This window comes from Mus caroli, unplaced genomic scaffold, assembly GCF_978045245.1.
Source record: "Mus caroli unplaced genomic scaffold, Mus_caroli_1 scaffold_18, whole genome shotgun sequence".
NCBI lineage: Eukaryota > Metazoa > Chordata > Mammalia > Rodentia > Muridae > Mus > Mus caroli.
The window spans coordinates 84,658,599-84,685,286 of record NW_028227273.1 but is presented as its reverse complement, the minus strand read 5'-3'; the positions used below and the strand labels follow the sequence as shown (position 1 = coordinate 84,685,286).

Sequence of the window (26,688 nt, the reverse complement as noted above, 5' to 3'; positions counted from 1 at the left end):
TGGAGTTTGAGGCTAAATTTTACCTAAGCCATCCTCACCACTCTGTAAGATACAGATTATCATCTTGATCTTCAGCTGAGCAAATCTGAGCTTTTATCCTTTAATAGCTTGACAAAGACACAGGCACGCGGTGCAGACGCGGACCCTGGAGTTCATGCCCAGTCTTTTTACCATTAACTTCAGAATGAAAAGAAAATTAAACAAAAACAACCCTTTTTCTTGTGATTGTTAAAATTCTGCCTTAACTTTAAATAAGTAAAAAAAAAAAAAGTTTCCATAAAAAACGAGACATTTTATTTTATTCTTAAGTTGAAAGGATGAAAAGCTATATTCAAGAGTAAAGACAAATTGGGAATTTGCATATTTTACCAGAAAATATGTTTGGCTGCAAATAAAAATAATAACACTTGATTGAGCCAATGTGATTCAAAATTTCACGGCAGCACCATCCTGCCAAGGTGAAAGACATCCCACACATTGCCACCCATTGACTGGGAAAGAGCGTGGGTGTCTAGACTCCACAAATGTGCTCTCTCTGTGTGTGGGTATTCATAGGTTCTCAGCTCTCCCTCCCTCTTCCCTTTCCTCCTTTCTCTTTTCCCTTCATGCACACACCTACACCACCAATGACATGAAGTCTTATTTGTTTGGTTTTCATTTACTATTGTCTACTGATGCATTTTTTTCTTTGCTAATAATTAGTTTGCATCATAATTTTATCCTGTTTTAAATTCTACTTTTAAGAACACAATTTATTTAATTGATCTCTATGTGGAATCATTTAATAGGTTTTTTTTTCTGTTTTAAAATGTGCTGGGATAATTAGTCTTCTGCTTGCACCTCTGTGAACTTTCTAATTATCTCATTACCGAGAGTTTCTCGAGGTGTAATTGCTAGATCAAGAGATATTAATGGTAGAGTGTTTTAGTCCGGCTATCAAACTTCCTCCTAGGTGGACTGTACCTGGCTTGAGGTCCTCCTTCTAAAAAATATGTATTTCATTAATGATCTTGTCAACAGGTGACATGTTCAGTGTTCTTTTGACAGTTGACTAAAACAAAATAGCACCTCTTCATTTGCATATGATTGAATGTTAGAGCCCTACCTTCTCTTGTTGCTATTTTTAACACAATTAGCTCAAGTATAAATTTAAACTGAGTTGGTTGTGTTTCCTAGACATCGTTATTTGCTTATGACCATCCTGGCTTTCCCTCTGAACAATAAGAGCTTGTGAACAGGATGCTTTCCTTTTCCTTCATGGCCAGCTTTGTGGTGTTCGCTTCACCTGGCAATATGGCAGGAGCGAGGACAACTTTTCCTCGTTCCTTTGAGGTTACTGACTCACCTTATTGCAGTCACATGTGGCTCCATGACCATGCCCAGCTAAGAATTATCAGCCAGCCCTGCTCCCATGCCCCTGTACCATGCTCATCCTTGATCTCCTTCCGTGAAAGAAAGGCACAGAAGCCCTGGAGGAAGACCCCATTGCATTAGAGGCTAAGGGCGGAGGAAGAACTTTTGCACGTGTCATGTGATCCCAGAGATGAGCCTTTCTTCTCTAATGCCACAGATGTCACCGTGTGTTTTGCTTGTCATAGCAGGTAGTGTTTTTCCAGTACTGTAATTCAGAAATCAGGTCTGGAAGTAAAGTGAGGCCATAACAAGACTGTAAAGCAACTGTGCAGAAGGCCCAAAGGGAGATACGGCAAAGACCGAAAGAAGGCAGCGCCGTGGTTACCAGAAGTGCCTTGCTAATGGTAATTGTGACAATGTGCAAGACAGACTGCCAAGACCCTGGCTCTGGGGAGAGGCTTGGTAAGTCTGGGGTAATTACTCTGGAAGTCTTCAGTGACACATAGTGAGAAAGGGGTGAGAGCAGGTGAAAACTGGCAAGTGTGAAAACTGGCAAGTGTGTAAGCATTGAAAAGGTTTGGACAAGTTTAGTGAGCAGAGTCTCTGTAGGGACGGGAAATCCAGCTACTCCTGGATTCACAAGCAGTAACGCGTTCTCAAAGAAGTGTTAGCTATGAGAGTCCAGTAACACTTTCTCAACTGTGAAAACTGATCCTGGCATGCCACTTCAACTGGCTTCTGTATATGAAGCCACATTTAGGATGGGGTGGAGTAGGGCCCGAGGAAGCAGTGAAATAAATCTCTGGAGATCTTTGCATTTTATTATTGTCACACAAAACTGCCCGGAAACAAACAGCTGTATTTGCAATAATTGGCACAATAAAATTAAAATAAGCTAAGACTGAAAAGGCCTTGCTCTACTAAACTCCACACAGACCCCTGAGCCTTGAAACTTGCAAAGTAGAAGTGGTGTAAAGATATACTATACACTCCTGAGGGTCTGTAACCCCAGTCTTGATGGAGCACACTCAGTGTCTGAAAAGAAAGTACCAGGAGTAAGAGCCATGGAGGACAGTGACTGAAAGCAGTCCCTACAGACAATCAGAGTAGAGGCTGAGCCTGATAGAGGGATCTCATGATGACCTAGCTCTCTCTGTATGTTGGAACACAGAAAGGCAGAGAAGTTGCCCTTTGAGGTTGTGGGTCCCCTGACTCCATCTGTGGTGATGAAGGGTGGCACACCACTCAGAGATCCACAAGCTGGAGCTGCACACTTTGTGTGGGTGGCACTTCTGAGTGTGGTCACTGATGGAGTCTATGGGTAAAAGAAGAATGAAATGGAGTCTTTGGTGTGTGTGTGGGTGTGTGTGTGTGTGTGTGCCTGTTTGTTTGAATATCTGTTTGGTTGCTTGGATTTTAGTCTGGTTCTTATGTATTTCATGCTGGCCTCCAGCTGACTGTGTAGCATAGGTGAGGTGGATGTTGGATTTCTGAACTCTTGAGATTACAGATAGGGTACTGTACCGCACAGTCTGTTTACATGATGCTGGTGGGATCCCTTGACTTTGGACATGCTACTTCAAGCCTTCAAGCCCTCAACCAACATAACTGCATCCCAACCTGAAATGCTTTGTGACAAATTTAGTGGAGCAAAGACTAGTCTTCAGATTATTATAAAACATATTTTCTCCTGTACCCAAACACACAGGGAGACCACCTTCCCCCACTTCTCCTGAAGTTAGATGTGTCTATTTTTAACCAAATGTTAGCCTGTGTATGGCACCAATGTGTGCTACTTTTAGCCAGTACATAAAACCCTCCTGGGGCAGCCAGCATCATCTAGTGTCACTGTCCCCTCACCTGAGTTAAGGGCAAGAGCCCCTAAACCCTTAGAAGGATCCTTAAAGTAACAGGAAATTGGTTTGGGCACAACCAGAAGAGGCAGGACCTGCTGTGAACTCTAATCAGAAGAAATATGATTTTAATGAGGTTAATACATCACTACTTTACTGTCTTTTATGATGAGTTCTGTATTCTTTAAGTGAACATAATTTGTATTTTGCTTTCCGTTTTTAAGCTTTTGTCAGCTGTCCCTGTGAACCGTTCCAGTATCCAGTGCAGTCTTAGATTTTCCCACTCCAGTCTGTTGCTTATGCCTAACAGTCTTCACCTCGAAGTGTCCAGCACACTGTTAGTGCAGCTCTCTTAAGCCGAGTGTTGAGCACAGCACACCATCCGTGGCTCCTAACCTCCAGGTAACACAAAGGAATAGCAGTTCTGCAAGCAGAAAGCTGGAAGCCTCTGCCATGACCAGCAGTTTGTGCTAGTGGGAAAAATAAATATGTGATCTGCCCTGCACTTTCACACAGTAGCAGAGAGATGATTGATACTATGGTATTCATTTATGGGAAGCTTGTCTATGTTTTATTTTGTACCCTGTCAGAATGAGCAGACCTTCCAATTTTATTAGGGCCATGATGTACTCTGTACTTAGACTTTTATTACCTGCAGAAGAAGCTACAAGATATAACAAGACTTTATGTTTCCTTGTGTCAGTAAATTTCTTAAATTAATACCCTGTGCTTGATTGATAGAATTGTATGGAGCTTTCAAAATGGTGTTAATTTCCATAAACACTCAAGAAATTTGTAGCGGGAGATCTAACACATGTGTGCAAGCTGCCATCCATACATAATGTGTGTGTCTGTGGAGATCTAATATGTATATGACTACATACAATGTGTATGTAAATAAGAACACATATGTCTTTTTCTCATTCACAAATCCATGCGTAAGGCTGATATTAAATATTTATGACTATAAAAAAATCAAACTGTGTGTATGTTAGTGGCTCTGTGTGTCTTATTTTAGGGAGCATATCATTTATAAAGAAGCACAGCCCTGTGCTCCGGGTGTCTCCTTTGATTTGACTTGTGAAAATTAGTAAAGTAATTCCATGGGATATGACTCCAGGCCCAGCATTTCTTTTCCTTTTTTTTTTTTTAAATAAATTTTACCTTTTTAAAGACAAGGTTAAGGTTCAAACTAGGGAAGCAAAAAGTAGAGTGAAGGCTGTTGCCATAACCACAGCCTCCCCCATTAACAGCATCCCCTAATTGACACCACAGTTGAAGGTGTTCCTTGGTAGATCTTTGATTCCAGGCTCTAGGTTCCTCGGGAGTCAGTTTTATACATTATATCAATATAAGTAGACTTTTAATACATATATTTGTCATTATAGTATCATACAGATATAATCTCTTTCATGTCCCTAAACTACCCCAATACACCCCCTGTCATTGACCTTTTTACTGGCTCCATGGTGTGGTGTTGTTCCTAAATAAATGGTCACTTACTTGGTATTATGCAATTCGTAGCTTTCAAGATGGCACTTTCACTTAGCATGCTCATTTATAGTTTTCCATTTCTTTTCCTGCCTTGGTAGCGTGTTTCTTCCTTGTGGTAAGTAACACTACACTGAGTACTCTAGTTCATTTACCTGACAAAAGACATCTTGGTTGATTCCCAGCAAACATGGACAAAGCTACTATAAACGTCTCTGTGTCTAGTTTTGTGTGGACCTAAGTTTTCAGTTCATTTGGACAAATATTAAGAAGCTTGACTGCTGGTTTAGAGAGTTTGTCTGGCAGCAGGTTGTGGCATCTCATGTAAGTCTGCATGTGCCCGATGGCATACTATGCAGACTCTCTTTACATACGTGTAGCGTCTCTTCACATCTATCTACTCTTCATCTGTGCCCTTGATCAGATGTCCCTTCAGATCTATGACCATTTTTAACAGGGTTGTTTACAATTACATTTTGAGTTGTAGTTGTAAACAGTGCCTTCAGGTTGTCACATTCTCTTGGACTCAGTATTGGTCCCAGACTGTAGCTTTGACAGTGTGAATCCTAGTGTGGCATCTACCTGGATTTTCAAGACCTTGAGATGAGGATTTTAAAAGGATAATTTAAAACTTTAAGTCTAAAATACTTGTCATAAAATGTATAATGTATTAGTTTTATTTTCAGTGAAAATAAAAAAATGAAAAGTTGTTTCTTCTGCCATTTGATCATTGAGCGAGGACATAGTTAACTTGGAACAAACAAAATTCATAATAATGAATTTTGACTAAGCTTTACTATAATGCTTTCTGAAATGTTTTCCCCACAAAACTATTGTTATTTCTATAACACTATGCTATGATGTCTGTTGAAATATATACCTTATATTTTGTGTTCATAGCATAGCTGTATTGCGTGTCAAATATCTGACCATGTCTATTGTTCATATAGAACTAACCACTTTTTTTGGAAGGAAAAACTCAAAGAAAATCATCATAAAAATCTATAATTGTGTCAATATTCAAGCATGTTTTACCAAGAGCATATTTTTCTTTATATAACTGAAAAAGAATAATACTTTATCAAATAATAGCTAGCTGCTGAGTTAGCTATTGAATGAGTTATGTGTGTGTGTGTGTGAAAATTAAATGGATTTATTTCACATCATACAAATATCATGATTTTATTTCCTTATACTATGCAATGTCTAAATATATTACAAGCTATTAATTTAGGCTGTTATCCTAAGTTGTTTGGGTTTTCATTATGAAAAACAATTTCCTATAAATGCAGATTATTTTTGCCTAAATAACTAGGACCAGATAGCTGTGGTGCCGAGATGACTGGCTAAACAGTATACATTTAAATAATTTAAATCATTCTTAAAAGTATCACAGCAATATAGGATAGGGCTGTTATAATTCATCATGATGTGAATCATAATGCATAAATGTTATATTTTATATAACATTGCATATGTATTTGCCTGCATAAAGTTAAGACCTAACCACTAACTGAGTCTTCAGCCTCAGTGATTTACTCTATTCCAGGAATGACAGTAGATACAAAGCTCAGATAGCCGGTGAGTCTTTGGTCGTATCCATATAGAGAACAATTAATTATGTTTCATATAATTTCAAAAATAATACCATATATCCACAGGATATATTTTGTTTAGATATCATGAGTTGTATGAAAGAGAAATCATGAAGGAATATATCTGGGTTCCTACACATTTGTAATCAGCAAGTGAAGGTTAGAATTTGGCATCTCTAAACCCTATGCAAATATGCTCCTGGCCTGTGGTTTCTTGTGTAGGTTGGCTTTCTCTGGTCATATTTAAATGTTCTGAGGGAGTGCTCCATGATGAGGCAAATCACAAAGCTTCGTTCTTTATAATTTTTTCTGCTGTTCCATACCTAGTTAATTCTTTTAATCTTCCCTTATAAATCAGTCTTTCTGGCTCATTAGTCACCTGCACTTCACTTTCTAAATCTTACTGTATATATCCCTTTCTCCAATACCTTGTAAAACCTGATTTTCCCTGTGCAAAAAATTTATTATACATTCTTAAGTAGACTGAAGATATGATTCACTCCTTGCAGTAATGGTGCTTTAAGGATAAAATGTCTCTAAGAACAGACTTATCTAAATTTCTGTTGATCCCTCTGTATATGGAAGAACAACTTAATTCCAGAATAGATCTTTTAAGTTATTTCACAATTCTAGATACATTGGACTAAATACCTCAAATAAAATGCCAAAATGTATGGCTTTTGAAAACATTACATGTGTACAAGGATATTTTCCAAAAAAAGGGGGGGGGTCATACATATTTAAAAGGTAATAGAATTTTTATTAGTATAAATGAATATAAAAATATTGTAGCCATATATTTTCCCTAGAATGTGTCACATCACTGTAGAGTTAGTGGCAGCTCCCAGTTCTTCACTGGACACTCACGGTTTCCCAGAATTGGAGCTATGCTTGTAGTGGGTGTGGTTGTTGAGACTCAACCACTAGTTTACTAATTCTCACCAGGCAGTGTGTGTAGGCACTAATGGCTGGTGGAAACCAACCTTCAAACGCTGGCTATGATAAACTTGTTCTTTATTCTCTCCACACTGACTCCATGTTTTAAGCATTGTGTTTATAGATTATAAACTTTCCTAGTCCTTATTTAATGTAAACTCTGGGAGACTGAGTATTTTATTTCCTTGTTCATGCCTAAATGCCAGGAACCTAGAGCAATGAATGTTCCATAACTTAGGTAAAATGATTTGCACACATTTCTCTATCCAGTCAGACTAGTGCGCTCCATGTCACTCTGCATATTATTTAAACTAATCTATCTCTGTAGTTAAAGTCTATCCACTCAGTATTTACACTACAAAACAGATAGAGAGTTTAGGGCATGTTACAGTTGTAGACAAAAGCAATGATGGAAAGTTTTAGAAGGTATGAATTCTGGGAACACCTGGGGTTAGTGGTCCCTACACCAATCCAGGCCACCCATCCTTGACCCAGGCCATCCATCCTTGACCCAGGCCATCCATCCTTGACCCAATCTATCCATCCTTGACCAGGCTGTCCATCCTTGACCAGGGTATCCATCCTTGACCAGGCTATCCATCTTTGTGTGCAGAGCATCCTCTGATATTCTCTGAGCTGTTAGGTGTGTAGCTAACAGGAGCCTATGTTGGGTCTCAGTATCACTTCTGCTTTTCAGTGACCATAAAAGCAAAAGAATTAACTGGTGATGAAGATGGAAAGGCAGTATTGGAGGTTGGAGGAGAGAATGAACAATCTGAAATCGTCATCTTTGTGAGTGGGAGATTGGATGGACGTGGGACATAGAGCAAAATTGGCAGCTTTGCTCCAGTTACATTAAGCTGCATGGATTTTTGCTCAGTTGACAGAGAACTTGATGTAGGCAAGAAACCGTTGAGGGAAGTTCTGAGCGAGAGCAAGGGGGAAAGCTACAGAGTAACGATGACTTTAAACAGGACAACTAGAAAGTGTAGAGAGGTTGGAGCAGTGTAGGTGTGCTCGTTGGAGTTTTAGGGTTTCCATAGTGAAGGGTTTTCGGGTGACAGTTTTAGAGAAAGGTGTAGAAGCTGTAATTAATGGGAGGTCTGCAGTTCCTTACGAGCAGGTAACTGGATGGCTTAGTCACAGGTCTAGATCATTAAGGATAACAACAAAGCAGTGAATGTGCGAGGACAAACGTTAGCCCAGCTGTCTCCCAGATACTGGGGCCTTGTGGAACAGTGAAATCTACAAAGGAAGATGAATGTCAAATCTGAGATAGTGATGTCAAATGGCTTTGGGGAAGGAAACAACCTACACTGCAGGGGAGACAGCACCCTTGGGAGGGTGTCAGGTTTCTGTTACAAGAAGGTAAGAAAGAGATGCAAAGTGGACCTGGGATAGGCAGCTGAGGTAGTAGGCAGAGGTGACAATAGGTGAGGAGTTCCTCAGATGTCAGGCTGGGAGTGGTACAAGCATGCTACAAGAGTTTGAGCTTTTGATGGGGAAGCTGAGATGGGCTCAGAAATCAGTAGAGCCAGACAGGAACCTGAATGTGGAATGAGAAGTAGCCTGTGCCTGAGCCTGTGAATGGATTACTTGACCTCCAAAGGGGTCATGACCCACAAGTTGAGAACCACTGATCTAGTGGGTCACAGCAACCATTTTATTTGGATCTTCAGTTTTCTGAAATCATCACTCCTTAGAGTTATGCCAGAAGAGCCAATTTCTTGACAATGGTACTTTGCTGCTCTTGATTTGTGAATCTTGTAGGATTTTACCCAGTGCCTTGCATGAAACAGCTGAGGCTCATGGAGGTAGCCTTATCTGACAAGTGGCTGGATGCTTTCAACTAATCACATAAAAAACACTTTATTTTTTATTGTAATAAATTCACTAAAGTATGTCATAGGGAACATTTTTTGTCCTTGAAATACAGAGATCATATTTTCAGGGAAAATACAATAGTTATTTGGAGTGCCAGTTTTTGTATTAAAACAAAAAACAAAAAAAAGGGGGGGCTAAGAGCCTCTTTAGATGTCTGGTTCTTCTCATTGTTTGGGGCTTCAGTTGTGACAGGTGAAGCACCTTGGTCAGTCTTTGTCTCTCTTTCCATCGTTCATCCCACTTGTTACTGTCATGTCTGTCCCATTTTTAATCTTGCTACCCTTTCCCCTTCTCTTCCACTTTATTGAAAATTGTGTGTGTGCATATGTGTGTGTGTGAGAGAGAGAGAGAGGGAGAGAGGGAGAGAGGGAGAGAGGGAGAGAGGGAGAGAGGGAGAGGGGTGTCTGTAGCCTTGATTATCCTGGAACTCATTCTGTAGACCAGGCTGGCCTAGACCTCATAGTGATCTGCCTTCCTCTGCCTTCTAAGTGGTGGGATTAAAGGTGTGTGCCACACCACCAGGCCCTCCTTCATTTTTAATATTTAAGCTTTTATTAACGCTTGTTTTCAGAATCCTGACAGCTCCAGGTCTGCCTTTCATTACACCACCATCTTTTCCTCTATCATAAAGCTCAGATTTCTACTTCCTTGGTCATCTTTCATAGATGTGCCTGCTTTGCTGTGTATTTTAAATTCTTGGCAAGGAGCCCAGTTTAGCCCTCCACCTTAGTTTTCAGCAGAAGATGGGCTTTGCTGCAATTCTCTGCTGTTTTCCTTTCTTTTTTCTTTCTTTTTTTTTTTTTTTTTAGTATCTTCAGGTTGATGCTGTGCCAGGTCCTGTTTTAACGCTCATATTAGACAATTGGCTTCTCCTAGACCCTTATTTTAAGTAGCTTACTGGATCTTGTTGCAGAAAAAGCATCCCTCCAGGCTTCAAGCTCCAAGTCTTCTTCCTGCTCTGCTCTTAGAGTCGTGATTGAAAGCAGTACTGATTTACATGCTTATCTTGGGGACCTCCCTCTTACGTCTCTCACCCCTCACTAGATATGAAAAAACCTCTCTGCGGGACCTGCTTACATCCATGTTTGCAAAAGAGAGAAAAATATGTTCTTCACCTCCTCCTCACTAGAAATGGTTTTAGCTGTTTTGTTTGACTCCACACGTGATCTGTTTTCTTCGCCTATTTTTTCCCTGCATCTCTTGTGAGGCACAAGGCCTGCCTTACATTCACTGTTTCTGCTTAAAGCTCCTTTTAGCAATAAGTGAAGTTTATAACTCATTTTTGTTTCTCTTTAACTTACTGTAATTGCATGAGTTCCAGGATAAAAGAAATAAAAGAGGAAATGTTTATACTAGAAATCATACTCACTTGATATTTAGTGCCTGTTACTAATATCACAAGGGCATCTTTTCATTACCTCTGTACTTCTAATGTCAAGATGCATTGTCTATGATCATGCATATATTACTGAATATGTAAAAAGAACATACAGCAAAATATCTAAAAGGAAAGATGTGTGTGGGAACTCTTCCCTAAATCAGGCAATGTCAGTGGTTGTGTGTGTGTGTGCAGTCATATTACAAATGTATGCAATGCTTGTACAAAGTTCAAATCATACAACCATATGCATGTGCTTAATGTAAATTATGGCAAAGAGGAGCATCTTTGACTGCACTGGAGGCCACTGATAAAGACTGATGCCTTGACTGTTGAGATGAGGTAGAGGATGCTAGGTGAGGTTCCCCTCAGCAGAATGAGCAGGAGTTTAATCTCCAAGCGAATACTTGGCTTTATTTTGCCACAAGCCATCTTTGTTTACAAATGAAAAAGAAAATGTGTGTTTTCTAAGAAGTATTTTTTTTTACAGAAAAATACACTTAACATGTGAATAGTAACAATGTATTTTGTCAAGAATGTAACATGCTTTTTCAGGTACATATCCATTTCTTTTTTTACTTTTTAATATATCTCTGACTGTTGAATGGACCATAGTGGGAAGCACAAAACCAATAGTGTGTAAACTTACTGTTTATTATGGCATCTTCCATCTAAATTTTGTGGCTGTGCTTTGTGTGGGTAAAGATATTTTTTATCAGATTTTTGAAATTTTTTTCTAACTCATAATTAAGGTATTTAATATCTCTGCAAATTATGTGAAACTTGAAAGTACTTTACAGTGATTAGAAAGAATACTTTTGTCAGTATAAATGTTTCATTGCAGAGAGTTCTAAAAATCAGCTTTTGTCAGTCAGCTGGCTCTTTCTGGAGAATACTGGCTTGCATCATTAGACACAGAATTCTCAACTTTTCTATTGGAATACTCAGTATGCATACATTGCAAATGATGCAGTTTTTTCTGATTGGTAAGTTGAGAAACATATAATATTCTCAGTCTGACAGAGTCTGAGCTGAAACTTCTTCCTTGCTGGTTTGAAGTCACATACTTTCAGAAAAAAAAAAAAAAAGATGTCTAAGCATGCATGCATGCAGTCTTCGGTTTTACCTCTGACAAACTGAGATATATACAAATCCCATGTTTTACTCTAATTATTCAGTAAGAAGTAACTGCTTCAAGACACAGCGGACTCGAGTTTGCTTAGGAAAATGTTTCCCATTAAAGGCTCTATGAGAAAAGAATATATTTAAAATATACTCTAAACTCCTACCCACTTGTATCCTCTGATCACGTTTAGCTCAGGCATTTCTCTGGCCTCGGCGTTAGGTATGACTGCGCATTAGCCAAGCTGTCTCAGGCACTCAGGCATTTTATCAGTTCTACAAGACAGAAGCTAAGTACGCAGTCTAAATTGAGTCTCTGATGACTGTATAGAGACAAGTTGATAGCAAGAACCACACTTGGGGCCTTAAATATGTGGCCTTTTCTATATTTAACGACAAGAAGGGGCAGCTTTTAAGTAAAGTTTGTGAGCCTTGAACTGCCGAGAGTTTTTTCTTGTCATTTGATCACAGCATCTCATTCTGTTAGGAATGGCTGTCAATCTTTGCTTTTGTTCCCACAATGGAGAATTTAAAGAAGCACCAAGAAATGCTGTAACTGAGATAGATGCCTGGTCTAGTCATTGATATCAGGACAATTTTAGGCAATAAAGAGGCAGCATGCTGAACAAAATCTCAGCTCCAAGTGTCTTAGCTTATTGACAAAGTTTAAATGCTGGGACTGTAACTGACTCCCAACCTTTGAATCTTTGTTACGTCACATGGAAGGAGGCTATATTGCAAAAGCATTTGTCAGTCAAGTGGACCCAATGAAGTCAGCATCAGGTAGGATAATAGTTCTTATCTGACCCAGCTGAGAAAAATTAGCCTTGGAACATCAGCTGGGATGTATTTGCAGGGCCCTTTGGATCTCAGTTTATCAGAGGTAAAACAGAAGACTGCATGCATGCATGCTTAGACATCTTCTTCCTTCTGAAAGCAAAGTGACTTCTAGGCAGTGAGGGAAGAAGTTTCAGTCCCGACCCTGTCAGACTTGGAACATTATATGTTTCTCAACTTACCCATCAGAAAAACTGTATCATAAAATTTGTTTTACCACAAACAGTGCCAACTTCAGTGTTTTTCATTACATATACACACAACTTGCCCTGGCTTTTATTCATACCTGCTATATCAAAGAGCCTGTGTAAGTGCTTTTAGCAAAATGAAATTTTATTATTTTTTTTAAGATTTATTTATTTATTATATGTAAGTACACTGTAGCTGTCTTCAGACACTCCAGAAGAGAAGGCGCCAGATCTCGTTAGGGATGGTTGTGAGCCACCATGTGGTTGCTGGGATTTGAACTCTGGACCTTCGGAAGAGCAGTCGGGTGCTCTTACCCACTGAGCCATCTCACCAGCCCATGAAATTATATTATTAAACATCACAGAAGCCTTAGAATTTTTTTAGTGAAACTTTTTCATTTCTACAAATGAATTTCCAAGGCATAAATGTGTATTTTGTAATGGATATTTTACACAGAGAGAAAATATATTGATTTCTCAGTATCAAAATCTTGGTTATAAAGTTGTGTGGACAATAAATAATTACTTAAATGTAATAAATGTATAGAAGTTTCAGATGACTCACTTGTGAGCTAATCATTACTAGCTATAAAGTAAATGAACAGACTAATCTAGGGTACAATTTCTTTGATATTTTTTCTAATTGATGTTATATAAAACTAGACTCACATGCAAATTTCAGTAAAGATGAACAAATAGTTCTTGTTGAGAGGACAGTGTCTCTTACTCTAAGGGGTTGCTTCCTTAGTAAGTGGAGTGTGACCTGGTGACACTTTGTTACTTGCCTCATTCTTATTTCTGTTACATGTTCTGGATATATCCTATTTATTATCGAAAGTCCTATCTATAGTGGGAATAGTATGTTTGGCTCATCTTTTTTGTTTCCAATACTATCAAGCCTTATGAGGCTTGCAAATTCTATTTTAGGAATAATCTCTCTCTCTCTCTCTCTCTCTCTCTCTCTCTCTCTCTCTCTCTCTCTGTGTGTGTGTGTGTGTGTGTGTGTGTGTGCATGTGTGTGAGTGTGAGTGTATGTGCATGCATGTGCCTGTGTGTATGTGTTCATTTTCTCTCTACTGTATCTACTGACACAAGCTCTCTTATTGAACTAAGCAGAGTGGTCTGACCGGATTATCCATATGACTCCATTCTCCCTGTGGCTGTGGACAAGGTCCTCAAGCTCCTCTCTGCAGGGACTTTACCAACTGAGCCATCTTCCTGAGACCTCTATTTCAGAGATTGTTTACATTTGTGTCACCAAGAGCCTGGAAGTTCAGATTTGAGTCATGGATTTTTTAAGATAACATTTTGCTATATAACCTAGGCTGTTTTCAATCTGTGGTAGTGCTACTCATGGTCCAGCCTCCTGAGTATGGAGACTTTGTGAAATTTTTTAAAAAGATTTATTTAGTTAGTTTATGTGAGTACACCGTAGCTGTTTTCAGACACACTACAAGAGGACATCTGATCCCATTACAGATGATTGTGAGCCACCATGTGGTTGCTGGGAATTGAACTCAGGACCTCTTGGAAGAGCAATCTGTGCTCTTAACCTCTGAGCCATCTTTCCAGCCCTGACTTTGTGAATTCTTAAACACTGAAAAATCAATGCTGCACAAATGCTTTGGCCATTGTAGATGAATTTATTAGTTACATATGCACCTTGGATTCTGACATGCACCTAGCTTCTAAGTGGATTCAGTAATTTATTAATTCCAGTGTTGTTCACCGATTTTACTCCACCTCCTGACCAATTTCTAATTGCTATTAATTCTTCTCTACTTCGACAGTCACAAAATATGGCTAAGAAGTCATATTTTGACCTGCCAAAGAGTGGGTTGGTTCCTATAAAATTCATCTGGTTTAGTCTCGCATACCCCTTTATTCCTGTGTGGGCTGCAGTCTGGCTTCCACTCTACAACAGCACCACTGTCTATTAATGCATCTGACTTTCCTGTCTCTTTGGAAAATACCTAAGAGAAACGGTTTGAAACACGCGATCTGTTTCAGTTGGCTGTGTCAGAAGTCTCCTTGGCTCTGGGACAGAGCTGAGGCTGGCACATGAGGGTGTCAGGGCAGTGTGAGAGCTGCTCACCTCACAGTGAGCAGGAAGCAGATGACTAGAGATAGGCCAGGGCGACTGTGTGCCTTCCAAGGTGCACCCCAGTTGTCCACTTCCTCCACTTTTTTTTCCTCCCCACTTTCACCACCTCCCAGCAATCGAGTCATAGTATAAGTTAGCCTCAGATAATAAAGCATTGATTGTCAGTCTTCATGATATGATCACTTCTGGACGCGCCAGGTGGTTTGCTTCACCAGTCTCACTGACTGCTCTCAGTCTTGTCAAGCTGACCATCTAGAGTAACCATGACAGGTGGATGTCTCAGTCCTCCTTGAGCTTCCTCTCTGCGTTCTTGAACCCTAAGCAAGCGCTCATTCCCTAATTCTTACAATGATATTCCTTCCCACTTCTCTTGCTACCATATGAGGATTGTCTATTCTCCTATAAAAACACCTTACTGTCCAGAATTCAGGAACCGTCTGAGATTCTTGCCTTTGATTTCCAGAGGTTGAACCCATCATCTGGTCACAGGGGTGATAGGCAGCTCCAGCTGTTTCTCTCCTACCCTCCAGGTGAAGAAGTGTCTGTCTGGTCTCACTTAGATTGTTACTAGAAAGGGTGGGGTTTGTAGTTCTTAGGATAATAGTGATTACTTGTTTATTCAGGAGAGAGGGAAGAGAAGGGAACAGGGTGGAGAAAAGAGAGAATTTAACTGTAGGGTGATGGAACCATGAGCTCCTGGAAGCAAGAAGCAATGCTCTATGGCTGGCTCTATCTGGCTGTGACTCATGCTGCAGTACTGACAGCAGAGATCACAGTCTGCTCCCAAAAGTCTGTGCAACATGTCAATAAGAAATCACTTATGGACTATAAGCAGATGAGAGATATAATTTAATTAGTCTATTTGAATATTCATTGTGTAGTACACAAAGGAATGACCTAGACAGGCAAAGCTGGAGGCAGTGAGATCAAATAAACTCTCAAACCTGTAAACTCTCAAAACCTTTAGATGCTGAATAAATGAAATGAGAAGCAAAGATGGTAAGAAAACAAGTTTGATCAACAGTCCAGTGTTTAATACCATTTAAAGTGAAGGTCTTGTGCAATTGGTAGTAGTGCTGAAAAGAATGAAGTATGTATGTGCAGATGTGTGTAATCGAACTTACACCAAAATGAGAACCTGCACCTCCTCGTTTGTGAGTCTTCGGCTTAGTTAGTAAATAATTGTATTAAGGATTATAAAGTATATATCCTATATATAGTCCACCTTATATTTCAAATAGAGGAACTTAGCCTAAGAGAATAATACAGGATACAGAAAACATATGCCAGAAGTACTTAACCGTATAATTACAATGGGAAAGTGGATGGGTAGTCAAATATGATTGCTAATAGTTGGTGGAAATATGCTTATCCATGGAAACTGAAATTTTAACATCAGTAGCAAAACGATAGCATGTTACACTAAGTAGGACGGCCACTCTCTCAAGAGCGATGATCTAGGGTAGAGTCCACAGCATATACGTTTCTAAAAACTTTCGAAGGGAAAGTGTCAAGTTACTAATTGATAGTAGAATTGTAACTGATTAGCAACATTTTCTCCAAATGTTCTGTGATCTTTTCTTATGTCTATGATTTACACAAATGGATTATTTGCAGCCTTTTAGTACTGAAGCCTAAGTCTTAGGTCTGCCTCTAGTTCCCAGTCAGCCGTAATCCTCAAATCCCACATAATCCCACAAACGACACACTTGTCAGGTGATTCTTTGTATTTTTGCCTAAATCACATCTAGCACAGTGACTGAGAGCATGTTCTTTAGACAAGAAGGGCGTGCTGCCTGATTCAGCTGGCTACTGAACGGTGTGACTTATGAGTCTAGCTTCTTTGAGTTCTTTGTACATGAAAAAAGTTTCATAGGGTTTTGTTGACAATATGTGTCAATAGTATTAATAGTATTATTAAAGCAATGCATATATGTTATGTTATGTTGGGTTGTGTTATGCTATGCTATGCTATGCTATGCTATGCAAAGCTATGCTATGCTATGCAAAGCTATGCTATGCTATGCTATGCTATGCAAAGCTATATTATGCTATGCTATGCTATGCTATGCTATGCTATGCTATGCTATAATGCCACCCTCACTGAAGCCTTCTCTTATACCATGCCCCAGGCTACACTTCTTGATTCTACCTTCTCCTGACTACAGGGCATCTTATCAGTTCTTGAAAACAATATGATGTATAGATAGTAATGTCTTGTTTTTATATTTCTGGTTTTAAGCCTTGACAGAATAATCTTCCTAAAATAGCTGGTTTCTCTGTCACTGACTGTTGCTTTTAACATCTGACTTTTAAGGAATCTATGGAGTATCTACCTCTAAACCTCTAGAAACACACACACACACACACACACACCACCTTATACTGTGAGAAAGGTCTCATTGATGTCCCCTCACCACTGCTCAGCTACCAGAGCTCACTTTGGCCCTGTTGAAAGCTACTTGCTTTCTCCATGTTCTCCTGTGATTCAGTTTGCTTATCATCTTAATTCTGTTGGCATTTTCTTCATTTGTTCATCTGGTGACCTTAGACATTGCAGAACTTTTGGTAGCAAAATCAATTACAATGAGTGAACTGGCCAGACGCTGAATCACCGCAGTTCTGAATGAGAACCCAGGATGCTGCTGCATATGCTGCAGACCAGGCTCACAGTCCAGCAGGAACTCAGGGGCACTGCCAAGATGTCTCCCTGCTGAACAACAGCTGTGCTGTAATGTATCACAAACTCCGGGTTGCAGCTTGTGCAACTGGGAATTACGATCTCCGTCATCTCCTGATCCCAGTGCTTTAGTGAGTTAGCTAAATGGACTAATTTGAATTACCCACTGTCAACTTTCCATTTGGAATAAAAGGTCCTTTTTTTATAGCTCTGGTTTATGCTTAAGAATAAAAATAATGAAAAGGAAAAATTTTAAATTTTATGATGGAGAGTTTGAGAGAGCCTTAAATTCCTTCCTACTTATTATTATTACTTTTGTGGCCCTGTGACAGACACAGTGATCTAAGTCCTAAATCCATTACGAGGCATTCAATAAATGCAGGAATATAAAGTACTCTGTCATCTGAAGTCATTTCAAACTGCATTCAATATCTTGCTTCCCAAGTGCATTAGCTTTTATTAAAAGCATTCTGCTGTGACATCCACTCTTCCTAATTGGTTTACGGATTGTCCCCACCATTCGGGCAATCTTAATTGCATTTCCCCACAAAGCTAGTTTGATTTATGGTTCCTTGTTTGCCTTATATTATTTATAATAAATCAGAGAAGAAATCTTAAGACATGAAATAAAACTTACAGTAGCTCCTTTTCCACAAATATAAACTTACCTAAGAATCCTTAGCAGTATTTTGATGTGTTTTGAAAGTTGCTTAGTCAAGCGTTCATCTTCTGTGTGGTCTTTGATCATGATACCTATATTCTCTTTCTAGAGTTATTCTATATTTCACTTAGCATGCATAGGCTTAGAGAGTTATTTGGGATGTAATGCATGTAAGTTTTAAAAGATACTCCATTCCCATGTAAAGCACATACTCACACAGATAATCTGTTTGAAACAAAGAAAATATTATCGAAGGACATAGTGAGAGGACCTAACTATGACACTAGCAGATCTCATTACTAATGCTCTCTTTGTGTTTGCACACTGCAATTTTGAGATAACAGGAGTTAACTTGAAGTAGATTCATAACTGAAATAAAAAGATAAAAATGTTTTTAAAAACTAAAATGAACAGCAGTTAAAATAAAGATAGAGACACTGAAGGGAAAGCAATCCCCTATTGCTGAGTGATTGCATAGTAACTCGGGTTACTTGATAAAATCCTCTTCAAGCATAGACTTTCCCTGAGCCTTCAGGCATGGAGTCATCCTGTAGGGAGTACATGGAAATGTGTGGGAAGAAATAACTCTGCGTTGTCTATATCAATTTATAAAAAGCCTTCTAGGCTTCCTGAGAGAGAAACGTGCTCATTCCTTCAAATACTTGAGCAGTTAGTGTTTGACTTCAGAATCAAAATTATTGCAGAGACAAAAGGGAAACTATTGTTAAAGGAAATACAAGGCAGAGAGGGAAGGATGACTGCAATCAAACTTTAGGCCAAATCAATGAAGATGGGCTCACCGCAGAAACAGTTGACTTCAGAAACTGACAAACTGAAAGCCCATAGAAAATACCTACCTGATGGTTATAGGTTTCAAAAGGAGATGCTGTGCATTCAGGTCCACTGAGTCAGTGACGATCCCAGACCTGTGATGTCAGCAGAGACACTGAGCTGAGCTTACATGCACTTGGATCCCACTTATTAGGAATAAGAGACTTGCCCTCTTTTTCTACTAGGGGACCATAAGAGGACAGCCAGCAGAGAGGAAGACATTGCACTCTTGCCCAGCGGGAGTAAGGCCAGCTCACCATGTATATAGTACTAGGAATGGAGCAAGACTTTTACTCCCAAATCAGGGAGCTCATATGGCTACCCCGTATGAGGTACCCCTTCCTCAGTATGAATAGTAAATCCTTTGCTCTGAACCAAGTAGGGCTGGATACTTCTAATCCCAGTTTGTTAATATTGAACTTTAGCCCACATCCCTGTGGAGATGTGTAAATAGAATGTTTAAAATGTGCCCTTTTGAAATGCAACTCAAAACAACCCTGAGATTCCACCTCACACCAGTCAGAATGGCTAAGATCAAAAATTCAGGTGACAGCAGATGCTGGCGAGGATGTGGAGAAAGAGGAACACTCCTTCACTGTTGGTGGGATTGCAAGCTGGTACAACCACTCTGGAAATCAGTTTGGCGGTTCCTCAGAAAATTGGACATAATATTACCAGAGGATCCAGCAATACCTCTCCTGGGCATATATCCAGAAGATGTTCCAACCGGTAAGAAGGACACATGCTCCACTATGTTCATAGCAGCCTTATTTATAATAGCCAGAAGCTGGAAAGAACCCAGATGCCCCTCAACAGAGGAATGGATACAGAAAATGTGGTACATTTACACAATGGAGTACTACTCAGCTATTAAAAGGAATGAATTTATGAAATTCCTAGGCAAATGGATGGATCTGGAGGGCATCATCCTGAGTGAGGTAACATATTCACAAAGGAACTCACACAATATGTACTCACTGATAAGTGGATATTAGCCCAAAAACTTAGGATACCCAAGAGATAAGATACAATTTGCTAAACGCATGAAACTCAAGAAGAACAAAGACCAAAGTGTGGACACTATGCCCCTTCTTGGAATTGGGAACAAAACACCCATGGAAAGAGTTACAGAGATAAAGTTTGGAGCTGTGAAGAAAGGATGGACCATCTAAAGACTGCCATATCCAGGGATCCATCCCATAATCAGCTTCCAAACGCTGACACCATTGCATACACTAGCAAGATTTTGCTGAAAGGACCCAGATATAGCTGTCTCTTGTGAGACAATGCCGGGGCCTAGCAAACACAGAAGTGGATGCTCACAGTCAGCTATTGGATGGATCACAGGGCCCCCAATGGAGGAGTTAGAGAAAGTACCCAAGGAGCTAAAGGGAACTGCAACCCCTGGAACATTATTATGAACTAACCAGTAGGCCAGAGCTCTTGACTCTAGCTGCATTTGTATCAAAAGATGGCCTAGTCGGCCATCACTGGAAAGAGAGGCCCATTGGACTTGCCAACTTTATATGCCCCAGTACAGGGGAATGCCAGGGCCAAGGGGTGAGGGTGGGTGGGTGGGGGACTGGGGGAGGGGAGTGTATTGGGGACTTTTTGGATAGCATTGGAAATGTAATTGAGGAAAATACCTAATTAAAAAAAAAAGTTCAGTTCTTCAAAAAAAAAAAATGTGCCCTTTTTAGGTTGGGGCTACAACTCAGTAATAGAGTGCTTGCCTAGCTGTAATGTGACTTCTCTTGGAGACATGTATGCAGACAAATGTTACTGCACCTAAGGCACTGACAACTGAAGAAACAAGCAGTTCTACCTATGTCTAGCTTAGTGAATCAATGAGCTCATTGGAGTTACATGTAGGAATATAGGGGACTCAAAGACAAGTCCACCCCCACATGGATGACAGCTCACAAAAGCTGCCTTCCTGGCCACTGTTTACAGCTTGTAAAACCTTGTAGAACCTTGGGGGGGGGATCTCCTCAGTCCTGTAACATTGACTTCTTATAAATTTCTTATGGGTTTCTTGAGCCTCTCTCCTCTCCAGGATGAAAGCAGCCACACTAGCATCCACGGGATGGAGCTAGGGGTGTTAAACAAGGGAAGAAAGGAAACTTAGCGTTTCATAATATAAAATGGCTAGAAGTCCATATCACACCGAAACTCAGCAACACTGCAGGGAGAATGAAAAAATCCAGTCCATAAATATCAGCACTAGAACAGCGGAAATGTTATGTATACATTAAGTAAGAAACTTAAGTGACCTGTCCATTGCTAATAGAAAGTCTCATCAAGTAAAGAAGAATCAAGTGGATGTTTTAGAATGAAAAGAAACATGAAAAAGTTTTTCTATGTCATCGAGAGACTATCTTGGATCTGTAGCAGGGTAGAAAGGGCAGAAGGGAAAAATCTACAGACATGAAGATCAAGCTGCAGAAATCATCCAACCTAAGCAACAGAGAAGTCTTGAAAGATAATAGGAATGTTGAGTCCGACATCTTCAAGATCTAAAGGGAGGAAGAAAAGAGGTCAGATCTGAAAGGCATCCAAACCTTCCAACTTTAGTAAGAGAGCAATAATCTTAGGGTTCACTGAGCTGAAAACTTTTTAACAGAAAATGCATACCAAGGTATATCAGAAAGCTCTGAACACTAAGACAAAGAAAGAACAGTGGGAGACTTAGAGAATAGTTGAACATTTTGAAGGATGACTTCTCCCCAGCAGCCATGGAGGTGACGTGGAAGCACTGTTATGTCTTTTGAGGTCTGAAAGAAAGAGCTGTGAGCTGCAAACCCTGTAACCAGCTGAAATATTGTTTCTGAATGGAGAAACTAGGTCACTCTCAGATGACTGCGAAGTACGAGAATGTGTTCTCAGCATTTCTTCCCTGAGACAAAGTCTAGGAGAGCTCTCACATCAGAAAGGAAGCATTAAAGAAAGAATTTAGAGACGTCTTGGGGGGAGGGCTGATGAGAACCTAGTAAGTGCAAACGAAATCCTAAATACTGAGGTTGGGAAAAAGTGAGGCTGTCTGGAGGAGTAAGCCATACCAGAGAGCCTGGGCTTTAATTCTAAGATCTGAGAATTATGTTTGGCAATTGAAGAAGGAGTTGTAAAAGTCTCTGATGTGACTCTTAATCATGTAGAGAAAAATTCTAGGTGATTATAATATGAATAGCTAATAATGGAACATGTAGAGATGTAAGATTTCTACATTTTGTAAGAACAGTTAACATTGCTAAGAATTGAAATGTTATTCACATATAATATAATCCTCAGACTAGTCACTACAAAAAGCTTTATAGTGATACATACTCAAAAACTGATACATCAAAATGTAACTCTAAATGTATCTAAGCAAATCACAAGAAGAGAGGTATGCCTCTCCTCTGTGTGCTAATTATATATCTTAATTTCTCCTAATTCCTGCACTGAAAATTCTGTTTTAAAATACCTTTGGTGTCTCAATCTGCATAATATAAACAGAAAAAATGGTATGGTTATAATAATTTTAAGTAAGGTAAACTTCAAAGAAAAATTTCTAGAAACAAATAGGACATAATGAAACATAAGTCTGTCTAGAAACAATACATAGTAAAAGTTGTCATTCTACCAAGAAGTCATAAAAGTCCAAAATGTCTATATACGTATCAGAATATTGGGCAAATCCACAATTTTAGTTGGAGGTACTCCTCTCTCAAAACTTAAAAATAACAGTTGGAAAATCACAAGAGTACAGAGAAAAATCACAAGAGTACAGAGACTCTCAACAACTTTATTAGGAAACAGGACCAAGCTGGATGAGAACCTACACATATCTGAGATGAGGTAATCTCAGTAGAGGGATTGCCTCTGTCAGCTTACCTGTATGCAAAATTATAGGGCCTTTCTTTGACAACTGTAGATGTGGGAAGGTTCAGCCCACTGTAAGCAGTGACTCCCCTGGGCAATTAGTCCTAAGTTTTGTCAAAAAGCAGGTTGAGCATGACATGGAAATAGACACAGTTAGCCATAGGCCATTGGTCCGTAGGCCTTCTGCTTTGGTTCCTGCCTCCAAGGTTCCTGCCTTGAGTTCTTGCCCTGACTTGCCTTGGTGATGTACTAGAACTGTAGGCTGAAATGAACCCTTTTGTGCCCAACTTGATTTTGGTCATAGTGCTTATCACAGCAATAGAAGTCAAACTATAACAAGGTCTAATCAAAATATCCAGAGCACCTTAAACAGTAACAGCAGAACACAGATGTATTATGAATGTCTACTGAATATTTACCAAATTAATCCATATTCTGGATCATGAAGCAAACCTCAGCAAACTTTAAAAAACTCAAATCATGCAAATACACCTAGGTAATCCACAGAAATACAGGAAATTTTTGAAAAGCATTTGACTACGTGAAAACCACGTGGTACCTAACAGACTTGTAGGCCACCACTAAGGGTGTTGACAGAGAAAGTTACAGCAGTGCATGCGTACACTGAAAAAGAGGGGAAATCTCCAATCAGTCACTTAAACTTCCATTTAAAAAACAGAAAGACAAATGCAAATCAAATTAATAAAAAAAAGAAACAAAACCCCACAAACTATACAGTCAACATCGAGGCAAAGAATGGGTCTCCATAGAGACACAGCAAACATGTAGCAAGACTGATAGAGGTACATGGGTCTCCAAGTCTCAGAGAGGAATAATGATGCCATCACATAGCCTGAAGAGATGAGAAACATGCTGACCAATCATTTTGATAGTCTAGATGAAATGGGAAAATCCCTCAGAAACATGATTCAGGAAATTGAATTTATATTTCCCAAGTCTCAAACCCTCGTTATCAAAGGTAGCAAAAGAAAAATCACACAAGCATATTAACCAATGTAAAAATAGTGTTTAAAACCCTGGGAAAAAGAAAAGGGGAAAATGTAGGAAAATCTTCTTCTTACTTGACACTGACCACTTACAAAAAAATGTACAGTTTTAATCATGCTGTCCCCAAGAGGATATATTTAACCCAGATATATTTAATGGTGAATGTTTAACATACTGTGGTATACCCATGGCATAGAATCCTCTCCAGGATTACAAAGTATTGAACTATCTTGATAAACATGATATATGTGAATCTCAGAAATTGTATGGCTGGGGAGTCAATCCCGATGGTTCACTACTGTATGATTCTTAGAATAACCAGATTCTAGAAAGGAGGAAGAGACACCTGCTGTCAAAAGAGAGAATCCAGACTGGGACTGGTGCAGAAGGGTGTGGCCACCTAAGGGAAATGGGGATCCTACGATCATCTATATCAGTGTCAGCAGCTTAATTGTGACCCAGTCTTATGGCTTCTCAACATATCACTAAAGGGAAACTGGATAAAAAATAAATAAGGTTCCTGTAATATTTGCTCCAAGTTCATAGGGATCGACAGTTATCTCAAATAAAAGCCAAATAAGAGAAATAATAATAATAATAAACAGGACTTACACTGCCCAGTCATCTAAAGACTCTAAAATAACAACACACACATCCTCACACTAACAATTCAGGTGTGCCACAGAACTATCATTTTCAGTAAATACATGCGCTTTCATGACACCTTTACTCTGGCCAAATTTTCCCTTCTTAGATTGTATTTTATCTGTTTTTCTGATGGTGTTAAAAATGGTGCTAGGTACATAATAATTTTTAAAAGTAATTTTTTTGGCTAAAAGAAAAAGAAAAAATTAGACCTTCATCAGTTCACAAAATTTAGTACCCAATGAGGTAGTAAAGTCCTGCATTGTGGCTCAGGGACCTCAGCTGCGCTGCCCAGTGGCAACAATGGGACAGAAAGCAGCTTCGTCCGTGTACAGCTCACGGCTCAGATGCCCGTGCAGACAGAGCTGCCGGATGTGCCTGGCTGTTTTTCAGAGTGAATTTCACATCTTGGGGAAGAAATGCTCATGCTCTCAGAGGTTTCCCATCAGTTAGATACTTCCTAGGAGTCAGTGCTCCACAAGCCTGCATCCTAAACTCCCACAGCTCCAAATTCTAACTTTCATATATAGACTAGAGACAAGAGGTTCATCTGAGTTATTATATGTACTTTATGACATTACTGCATGTTAATATATCCATTAAAATTGAAGTTTTAACAAAAACATTGTAAATTAATATAACAAATCAAATTAAGCTAGATTATTTGTCGATTATTTCATATTGTTAAAAAGCAATTATGATCCTAATAAAATGGTATATAAAATGGCTGGTAGTTACCTTTTTATAATAAGTAAGAAGGATGAACATGTCCTGCTTGTCTGTACTGTAACAATTCAGTAGACTGCAGTTTTATAAATAGGTTATTTAACATTCAATTTTATAACATAGTGGGTTAGTTGAGATGTAGATAATGAAGATTTAAAAGATAGCACTCAGCTTGAATAATTCTACAGAAAGCATTTCTTATCATGAAGAATGCAGTTTGGGGAGAGAGAGTTTCTCACATAATTTATTCTAATAATGTTCCCTGGTGAACTGAGATTAGCAAATGCATCCTATATGCATCCATAGTCACTTTCCCTCTTGATAACCTTGCTAATTTACCACTCGTTTTATATAAGACCCATTATGCTGTAGTTCTGTTGTTGGTATTTATAATAACATAGGCCATCATTTTATACACACACACAGATAGATAAATAGATAGATAGATAGATAGATAGATAGATAGATAGATAGATATTCAGAGAGAATTTAAAGGAAATATTTTAAATTGTTTCATCATCACCCAACAACATATATCAGATTTGAGTGTTAAATTTATAGTTATTAGAAATTATAACATAAAATTATTAACCATTTTAACACTCTGACCTCTATTGAATGTATCTTAAAATCTGGTTTCTTTTCCTCACACAAAGACATTAAAGTGGTCTGTATAGTCATGCTTGCTAAAGTAGCTTAAGACAAAATAGCCTCCAATATGTTTATGGTAACCTGAGATTTCTTCTGTCCCTGGGTAAGCAGTTTAGACATTCTTTTAAAGCTTTTATTTTATTTTATTTTATTTTATTTTAAGCCTATTTTCAAAGCTAAAGAGTATCTTTGTTTCCCTTCAAGGTGCGGGGTCCTCCAGCTGCAGGGGCATTTAAAGAAAGGCCGACCAAACCCACCGCTTTCCGAAAATTTTATGAGCGAGGAGACTTTCCAATCGCCCTTGAGCATGACTCGAAAGGAAACAAAATTGCCTGGAAGGTAAGTCCCGGGCACAGCTGTGACAGCCAGCTGCTGCTTGTGGGAGTGACACCCCAATGCCAAACAAACTTGGCTGTTAAGTAAATAAACCAGAGTAATTTCTCAGCAAACAAATGGTGGTGGGAGAGCTCTTAGGGCCCCCTGTGTCAGCCGTCCACCTTGACTAACAATTAAATTATAGCCCTCAAAGAAGAAAATGACAGCGTTGCTTTGCCTTGGAGAATTGTCCACAGCCCAATTCATCTCTATTTTTATGAGAGCCTGGCAACCCGGCCTGTTTCCAGCAGTCCATCAAATGATGGGCCTGGCGGCTGGACGCAGGGAGCAACAGCCATTTATCTCCCCCAGATTTCACCTTCCTGCAGGACACTTCCAAATGGAAGCTTTAATTACCTAAATGGATAGGTCAGGGCTATACCCTCCCTGGGATGCAGAGTGGAATACACAAGAAGGTGGCCCCTCTGTCCCCGCATCCACCAGAACAGGGCTGTCATCCTCGCCTGTTAGAGGCTGCCCTCGGCCAGCGAAGCCATTACGGCATGGAC

The 26,688-nt window shown here is 39.4% G+C and overlaps 1 protein-coding gene across 1 annotated transcript in view; it reads left to right on the top strand.

Annotated features, from left to right (window-relative positions):
* Positions 1 to 26,688, top strand: part of Pacrg (parkin coregulated) — a 478,513-nt gene that overhangs the window by 40,340 nt on the left and 411,485 nt on the right. The window contains exon 2 of the mRNA XM_021186392.3: positions 26,009 to 26,143. Coding sequence (XP_021042051.1) covers positions 26,009 to 26,143 — 135 coding nt within the window. The remainder of the gene's footprint in view (positions 1 to 26,008; positions 26,144 to 26,688) is intronic.